Genomic DNA, 9863 nt, shown 5'->3' on the forward strand with positions numbered 1-9863 from the left:
GTGTGAGGTCTGCAGCTTTAGACTCTTTACGGAAAAAAAAAAATTACAAATACAAAATGATTACAAAAATCATCATTTATTTAGATTGAGAAATCACAACAAAATACAAAAAGGGAACATTACCAAAACATCACTAAATCAAAATCCAGAATAAGAAACTAGTATGTGAATTCACCACCTGATACACTGCTATAAATACTTCTTTTGCGCTTCATATTCTTTGATTACTTCTCATATGACAATGATTTATATTAATATCATTTTCTGTAAGGCACAAACATAAATCAGTCTTTCCTCAAGTCTGGGTGATCAGTACTTATTTTTAATTACTGATAATTCAGAAAAGTTACTTTCAGCCTCACAGCTCCTTATTGGTAAAGCCATATAAATTTTTAGGATCACTATCAAACTTATAAACACCTTTATTAATTTTCTCTCATATATGAGCCATAAGAATTCAGGGCATTTCAAGCTTTCTTGTGCATTGATGGACTTCAAATATTCTTTATGTTGATGACACTCATTAACCAGTTTGTTGTCAATACTTTTTGTTGTGTTGATACATAAATGCGTGTGCCAAATGAGCAAGAAACTTAAACACAGAACTTCTATAAAAAACATAGTGCATTTGTAAATGTATACTATCTCACACTGCATTATATATAATTATATATATAATTTTATAATATATAAATAATATATAAGTATATATATAAGTATATATAAGTGTAAAATATATAATATTCATATAATTATATGTTATATGCTATATTGCATTATTGAGTATATTCCTAACAGAAGGAACTTGCATATTAACTACATTTAGATAAGAACTGAACTCCCTACTCAGAATTTTACACATTTAACAAACAGAAGAATTTTCCAGACTCGCATCTGGCTCCCCACATTTCAAACTAATTCCTACTGGTAGATGTCATAGTATACATTCATACTGCAATACCACCTCTGGCCCTGCCCCTTTGTGTAAGGGCCCCAGGTGAGCCGGCGCAGTGGATGGTGTTCCTGCGAAGTGATTCCCATATTCGGATAGCTACAAATAACTTAACTAGACACTGAGATGACCATGAATCAGAAATATGTACCATTAAGCCCAAACTAAATATGTCCCAAATTCAAGTTCCCCCAAGCTATATCTCAAAAATACTCTCAACTCCGAGGTCACTGAACCCAAGGAGATATGTTACAGAGGGGAAGTCAGAGTAGAAAAGAAAAATGTTAACGAACTGCTGTTAATCTTACTTTTCCAAATTTTACAAGTTATTATCCCAAGAACACGCTGCTGCACACACTGCTAGGGCTCCTCCAGGACCTTGGAAAGGACTGTGTGGGTCCTAGGAATCTATTCATAAATGGTAAAACATGGAGTGTACAAGTGTGGGGCCCTGGGGCTTGAGCTTCACTAGCTTCACAATAAATCTGTCTCTGTGGTCCCTGTAATTACTCATCATTTATCTCAGTCTGTACATACCTGGTCTTTCCAAATAAATTTCAATTCGTTGGAAACAGGAAGTACTGTCTTAAGTACTAGCATATATAGTAAATACTCAAAAATGTGTGTGGTAGGGGTGCCTGGGTGGCTCAGAGGGTTAAGCATCTGCCTTTGGCTCAGGTCGTGATCCCAGGGTCCCGGGATGGAGCCCTACATCGGGCTCCCTGCTCAGCGGGGAGTCTGCCTGCCCCCACCCCTACGCCGCCTGTGCTCTCTCTCTCTCAAGTAAATAAATAAAACATCTTTTTTAAAAAATGTGTGTGGTAGTCCTCACTATACATAGTGATTTTGACAGAGAGACAGAGAGTAAGCAGAGATATAATATAAATGTATAAATGTATTATATACACACATATATATGTACACACACACATATATATGTACACGCATATATACATGTGGGTGCGGAGATATTCACATACGTGCATAAATATATCATTTAGAATGTATTATATATATGTATTTTACATACTATATATGTCATTTATCTATATAGTATATCTATATATCAATTCTCTATATAATACCAAAGAAACAGTGAGTCGTTCCATGTTAATAATTCAAACATGGCATCTAGATCTTGTCCCCTCAAAGAGGTCCGTCTCAGAAGAAAGTCACCATTATAGCCTGGCAAACAATGAACAGGGCTTCCTCTAGGAGGCCAGTGGGTGAGCCAGGCAAGAGCCACTCTGGCCATTAGGAGACTATCAATGCTGGACAGAGAGTCTGGAGTTAGTGACCCAAGAAGAGTCACTTTGACTCCTGCCAGAGTGGAGAGAGTGCTACTGAGAAGACTTCATCCTTAAAGAGAATATCCATTAATGTAGTCCCTGCTTGCATCTGGCCTTTAAAAAAATAATAATAGGTGAAAACTACCGCAACATGGCAGTGTTTAGTGCAAGGGAAAAATACAATTTTCTTTAAACCGATTTAGCATATTAAAATTGAAAGGCTTGCTTTTTTCCAAACAAATGTCCAATAAATTTCTGACATTTGCAGTTTCTGATTTTCAGGTTCTAAATAAACAACATGTGCTATTCAACACTTGAGCAAGGTCTACATGGAGCAAATCTATTACTTCATCATGAAACAAAATATATTATCTTAAATCCAGCAAGTTCGGTAGCATACAGGCCATGTCAGCACTGCCAAAATCTGAGGGCAGGGGTCAGGATAGTTGGGGGAGAGAAATATAAAGAAATGTGGGGCCTGGGGGGCGCCTGGGTGGCTCAGTCGTTAAGCGTCTGCCTTCGGCTCAGGTCATGATCCCGGGGTCCTGGGATCAAGCCTCGCATCGGGCTCCCTGCTCCGCGGGAAGCCTGCTTCTCCCTCTCCCACTCCCCCTGCTCGCATTCCCTCTCTTGCTGTGTCTCTCTCTGCCAAATAAATAAATAAAATCTAAAAAAAAAAAAAAACAACTCATTAAAAAAAAAAAAAAAGAAAGAAATGTGGGGTCTGGTTCTTGTCCTAAAAGCAAAAGCTAGAAAAAAAAGGAGGATATTTGAGGGGTTTGATAGCGTTGTCCTGTCTCTCAGATCTCAGTCTAAAACATAAGGCCTTTGGCTTCCAGACAGTCCTAGGAAAGACCCTCGCATCAAATGTCACCAGCCTGCTCTGGCCATGAGGCTTCTTCACTGTCATCACTGGGAAGAATTGGGTTTTCTGAAAACAGTCAGCAGTTTGCATCTCTAGTACTATCACGATGGGAGAGGTTTCCAAAATATAGGCATTCTAAAGGAAGTTATTTTCCAAATATGGAGGCTTTTGTCCACCAGTCAGTTGCAGGCAGTTTTTCTGTCTGCGCATCTCAGTCACACATCAGAGAACATGGACACTACAACAAGAAAACAATCAGAAGCTTGTGAAATTTATGAGACCGAATGTTCACTAGCAACGGTCCATAAAGGGGGAGCTGACTGTTTACAGGTGAGACCTAGCTCAAATGGAAAACTGCTTTGGAGAATGCTGTGAGGTTTTAGATTTAGGGTTCCCCTACCCTGTGTGCGGTATGTAGGCGCACTCACGCACACCCATGCACTTGAAGCCTCACCTGGCTCCGTACCTGGGACCTTCTTGGGAACTATGGGAGGGAGTAGCAGGGCACCTTGCCGCCAAGCCACAGGGTGCAGGCAAAGAGCAGGGCAGGCAGTGACAAGCCTTTCATTCATTCATTTATTCCTTCAGTCATTCCTTCTCCCCACAGGAAACGTCCTCATAGGAATGTGCCCACAAGCTCAAAGCACAGTGCTTCTTTCTAGTCCTGGGTTTTTCCAAATAAATACAGGCCACAAGGAAAGGCCATGTTGGAGTCCACTGGCCTTGACGCCACTTTCCCGTCCACAGTGGCAAAGGCCTCTGCCAGCATCTGAAGTACCTCTGGCCACAGAGAACAGAAAGTGGCCAGAGGCTGTAACCCCAATGCGGGACTCCTGAAGGGTTTTCCATTTCCTGTGCACAACCTTTCCTGGGAAGGGCCTCATGATTTCACATAGTTGTAGGTGGACACAACCCACATTCTGTTAACCTCTACTGTAGACTTTCATAGTAGGATTACAAACAGACTTACATGGTAAATACACAAAATGGCAAGAAATTGGGCGACTGCACTGTAAATGAGGGCTTTACACTTAATCCTCCTCAGCCACTGCACGGGGTAGGTGCTATTTACTGTCCTCATTGTCCAGAGGCAGAAACTGAGGCACAGGGAGGCTGACAAGTGTCAGAAGTGTATATTCAAACCCAAACATGCTGTGTTCACTCTGCTGCCTCTCAAATGATCCTCACTTGGAGAGTTCAGAGCCACTTTCTAAAGAAGGAACACAGACCAATTGTGTCTAGAGGGGAAGTGGGGACGGTACTATCTAGTTCTTCACCCATTTGGCAATTTGGCATAGGCCCAGCTCTACCGGTCTGAAATCCAAATTCCAGTTCACACTTGGCCAGCCATGGAAACTTAAGGCAAGTTATGCAACCTTTCTGTGTCTCAATTTGTTCACCTATAAAGCGGGAATAATAAGGGCCTACTACCTATTACATATACCCATCTATTCAGCATACTATGGTGCTACTTTAAGACGATAATGCAAATATTTACTAAACTGTTGAAGCCAAATTCTACACTATTGGTAGTAAAATAAGTACCTTATTTTTCTGTCCAGGGACTTTGACCTTTACTAATTAGATGGTTTACAAATCTACCCTCTGAAATGAAGCAGCATGGATTTTTTCCCTTGGTTTTGGAAATGAGGAAACTATGAAACTCACAAGAAACCTGCTGACATTCAGGGTCAAGAACCACCAAGTCATAGCTACCGTAAGCCATTAGGTCAACAATATTTCATCTCCTAATGGGGCCTCTTCAGGAAAATCTGAGTCAACAATAGCAAAGCTGAGGCTCCTAACATCTGGGGAAAGCTCTAAATGACCTTTTAGTTGAGTACCATCACAAGAATAACTCAGTTGGGTCAGATTCTCTGTTCCAGCTTAAGAGGTGCAGTCTGCCTTGGGGCCTTTGCACTATCTATTCCGTCTGCCTGGATCCTGATGTTCCCTATATGTCCTCATGGTTAACTGCCTCACTTCTGTCAAGGTTTTGGATTACCTCTTAGCTTCTCAGTGAAGCCTACCCTGACCAACCAATTAAAAATTCTAACACTTCCTCCTCTCAATCTACCTTAGCCTGCTCCAATCTCTCTTTTCCATAACCACCTTCAACATCCCATTTAATTTATTTTTATGCTGAGTGTTTACTGTCTATCTCCCACCACTAGAATATAAACCCCCCAAAGTTGGGATCTTTGTTTGTTCACCAACAAATACCAAGGGCCTAGAACTATGCCTGGTATAAAACAGATACTAAATATATATTATTACATAAATAAATTTAACATGCAGAAGTACTTTTACAAATGTACCAAATAATCAAATCTAGTAAGAATGATTGAACATATCCCTTTCTGAGACCAAAAGCCAAAAGATTTCTCAGCACTGACATGCACGGACAGAGCAGGCATTTCATGAGTCTGTGACATTGACCTTCAGTGCTAAATTTAGTGCCCTTGGTGTTTCTGTGATTCCTAGTTACTAGTTTAGCTTCACCTATCTAGGATGTGCATGTCAAGAGTGTTTCTACAAACTCAAGTATCTACTCACAGTAAGAAGCAAACAAATCTTGATCAGCTTTTCCCGTCTCCAGGAAACGGAGCTGGGCTATGAATGGAGAGCAAAGCTGATTGAGAAACACTTCACAATTGCAGGGCTATGGGATTTCTAGGCAATTTAAGCTGAGGGGAGGGCTTCGGCTGGGATACCAGGGTTGTATAGGGAGACAGGCACTCCAGTACTAGACCAGCGATGAAAGGCAAGGACCAACACAGGAACACAGAACACAGGTGTTGCACTCCTCCAGGAAGAAGAGAGCTAAGACAGAGGATGGGGAAAATCACACTTCCCTTGACCCTACAGCCCCAAATCCTTGTTCCTATGGGTACCGGAAAATGGTTAAAAACAAGAGCTAAATGCACGTATGTAACAGAATAGAGATAGCTATTCTCTACTTACTGCACTTAATTAATCTGAACTAAGTATTACAATTATAATGAAAACTGTGGGCCTTGCACACCAAAGGCCTTGAAAAATCTGTCGAACAAGAACCACGCCATAGTCCCACAAACCTTCTTGTCAACACTGCCTAAGGATTCTGACTAGTAGTTAAATAGTAATAACTCAGAAAGGTCCCCAAGATGGAACTACCACCTGAGCATATTTCTAATACTCTTATGATTACTAAATTAACAAGCTCCGTGAAAAAATGAAAGATAATATTAAAATAAATCTTTTAGTAGTCCTTTCATGCATCTTTTTAATGTGGCCACTCAATAACAAGGACACGCAATCAGAAAGTCAATCACTAAAAATAACCGTCTGCCTCCAAAAATTTATAGACTGAACCACAAACAATAAATAAATAACCCTTAATTCACACAGAGAACTTTCACTAAATGCTTGGTCCTATATATCTGCACTCATGTCCCCTCATCAAGTATATTTCTGTGTCACCGCCTACTAATCAGGATATTTTTACTCTTCTCCAGGTCAATTTTTATTTGTGCATACAGGCCTCTCTTTCAAAGCAAAGGGCCTCTGCTCAGCAAAGGCACCCAATAGTTTAAATTCATCTCTTCCCTCTGGGAATTTCAAGTGTTTGTTCATTTTAACATTTATCTTCCATAAAGCTGGCTGGTTTTAAACTAATTCCAAAGTACAGTCATTGTTAGCCTTGCCACACAGTGTGCCTAAGTCATAACTATTGTTATAAACTTAATTCTTCAATATTTTCATTTAAAGACTAGCCCTTTGGGGATGACCATTACTTAAAAGCTGAGTTTCAGAAAATTTACAGAACTTTTAAAAATGTTTACCCAGTACTAACAACAATTTCTGCAAACTTAGAAAGCTCTTTTGATCCACCAACCATTTAAAATCATCTACTTGATTATAAACTAAATCCTCAAGAAGAATAACTGCCTTTAACACGTTTTAATAAATATAACTGATATTTTCTTTCAACCAGCTAGTCCAAGTAGGCAGGCAATGTGGGAAAACTATTACTCACCTTACATTAATTATAGTTTATAATAACTCTTAGTGAAAGTGAATGGGATAGGCAATGACCGCCCTCCCTAAGTAGGGAAATATTATTTATTTATATATTTATGTAATACATATTTATTTTATTTATTTGTTTCTATTATTTTCTGTGTATTATCGAAAGGAAAGGAATTTGAACTTACAAAATTTCTATTAGAACTTTGCATTAATGGAGTTTTAGTATTATTTTAAACTGCCCATCATGAAAATCTGATTTATCCTTTAAGTACCTTTGGTTATGGCTATTCAATCAGATATGAATCAGCAAATTTGTTACTCCGTTAAATTCCTGCTTTTAAGACTACCAAAACTTGCCTAGTTTTTCTCTCACACCTCTATCAGAGGAGATGGCAGAACCTATTATACCGATGTTTTTAAAAGTTTCAAAACCTGGACAATTATTCATCAGGATTATTTCTTGAAAGACATTCGGTAGACATTTTCAATGATTACTTCCCATTCCGGATGCCCCTGCTCCTCATATCCTATGCTAAACTAGCAATCGACGCTTATTAAGCACCCACTGTGTGCAAAGAGAAAGATTATACTAAGCAAAGAGCGTAAGGCTCGGCCTCATTTTATTCGTGCATAAATACACAGCAGTCGTGATTTATTCTCACAACTTTGTAGAGACGTGAGTTGCATCCACATGAATGAATCCACAGCATTCATTTGGAAATGGCTTTCTGGGGTTAATTCACAGGTTCTCCATATTAGACAGCCCCGATGGGACATCACGCGGTCCCTTCACCTTCCAGCCCACGCAGGACAACTCGTGGGCACCAGCCACACCTTCTGCAGGTGGCTGGATCGCCAGAGCCAAATGAGCCCGACCCATCTCCCCTCGCAGGAACTCCGGACAGGAGTATGTAAAAGCGTGCAAGGACTTCTGCGAATTCAAGGACTTGTTGAAAGGCCCCGGGGTCCCGGGCAGGAAGGGAAAGCAGCCGGCGCCCCCTCCCCCGCGGCCACCGAGTCCCCCGCGCCCCGGGCGCTGCGCAGGCCGCCGCCGCGGATCCCGGGCGCAGCCGGCACACCTCGGGCCTAGCACCATTGGAAAGGCAAATCTCAGAGCCGGGGCACATTTAAATGCCCGGCCACGGCCCCGGGGGATTGCTCTCCAGCAGACACAGCCGCAGGGGCCTCCGGGGCCGCCCGGCCTGGGGCTTTGGGCGCGGCCCGCGGGCGTCCCCGGGACCTCAGCCCGCAGCGCCCCGGCGTCCGCGCCAGGCCAGGGCAGGGGTGGGTGGCCAGGGCCCCCAGGCCAGCGTCCCCGGCCCGGCCGAGCGAGCCCCACGCCGCGAGCAAGAGAGGGCAAGAGGCGCGTCCTCCGCCCGCGGCCGCCGGCTCCCGCCCCCTCCCGACGCACCACACCTAGCAACCCGCGCTGACAGGACGCAGTGGCGGCGGCGGCGGGAGGAGGAAGCGGAATGGCTGCCGCGGTGGAGCCACCCCCGCCCCCCCCCCCGCTCCCACCTCCCAGCGGCTGCAGCCGCCGCCGAGCCCTGACAGCTCGAGCCCGGGCGGAAGCAGCGGGCGGCGTGCAGCGCCCGCCCCCCCACCGCCGCCCCCCGGCGCCTCGGGCCGCCCCGACCACCGGGCCAACTAACTCCGCGCCCCTGCCCAGCGCCAGCCGCCCGGCCCAGCCGCGCCCTCCGCCCCGCGCCCCCTCCCCCGGCGCCCGGCCCCGCCGCCGCATCTCCCCGCCGCCTGGTCCCTCCTCCCGCCGCCCCCCGCCGGGGCGCACCCCCCACTCCCACCACTTCGCCGCCGGCGCGCACGCCCCTCGGAACCCCCCAGCCCGGCCGCCCGCCGGCCCCGGCACCTCGGGGCGCCCGCCCCCTCCCCCACCCCGGCCCGCTCCCCGCCCCCCAGGCACCTCGCGCCTCCGCATCCCGTCACCCCCACACCCCGGGCTTGCACACACCCTCCCGCCCCGCCGCCGCCTGCCTCCCTCCCGGCCACCCCTGGCCATTCTGGGGTTCTCGCCTGGGCAGGAGTTTCCGCGCGCCCGGCACCCCCGCCCACCCCCGGGCCATTTACCGATGTGGTTGTCCTCGATGTGCTCGATGAGGTCGGCCAGGGTGGGGAAGTGGAGTCCGCAGCCCCCGAATCGGCAGGTATTGGAGAAGAAGGAGGCGGCGGCGATGCCTGTCATGGTGCTACATCGAGAGCCCCCCTGGTGTCGGCTCTGCGAGCGCCGGGCCGGCGGGCGGAGGGAGGGAGGGAGGGAGGCAGGGTGGGGTGAGGAGAGGAGGGGCTGGGGGAGGGGGAGAGAGGCGGGGTGAGGGGAGCGGAGAGAACGGGACGGAGGGAGAGGGGGCTAGAGCGATGAAGGAGAGCGAGGAGAGACCGGGAGGCAGAGGGGAGGCGGTGGCGGCGGCGGCGGCGTCGGGAGCGGCGGGGGGAGGGCGGGGGTGGGGGGTGAGGCCGCCGCAGCTGGGAGGAGGGACCAGGGCGCGCGGCAACAGCTGTGCGGCCCCAACCTCGGCTCCTGGACCGAGGCCTCACCTGCGAGCTCCTGCCACCAACTTTATCTCTGTCGGCCTGCCCTTCACAGTTGGTAATACATGCAGTCTGTTTGGAGCTTCCCTGGTTATGTATATTACCTTCTTGATATATACACATATATTAATTACAAATGCATCCCGCGATGAGAACTCAGGGAGTTACCCAGGCCCCACTCGGGGGCATTTGTTTGCAC

The 9863-nt window shown here is 46.3% G+C and overlaps 1 protein-coding gene across 1 annotated transcript in view; it reads right to left on the bottom strand.

Annotated features, from left to right (window-relative positions):
* JAZF1 (JAZF zinc finger 1) overlaps positions 1 to 9516 on the bottom strand; it is a 324728-nt gene extending 315212 nt beyond the window's left edge. The window contains exon 1 of the mRNA XM_036074494.2: positions 9203 to 9516. Within this exon, the coding sequence (XP_035930387.1) occupies positions 9203 to 9317 (115 nt within the window). The 5' untranslated portion in view covers positions 9318 to 9516. The remainder of the gene's footprint in view (positions 1 to 9202) is intronic.
* Positions 9517 to 9863: the final 347 nt, after the last annotated feature.

The sequence above is a fragment of the Halichoerus grypus genome, chromosome 12, assembly GCF_964656455.1.
Source record: "Halichoerus grypus chromosome 12, mHalGry1.hap1.1, whole genome shotgun sequence".
In the NCBI taxonomy this organism is placed as follows: Eukaryota; Metazoa; Chordata; class Mammalia; order Carnivora; family Phocidae; genus Halichoerus; species Halichoerus grypus.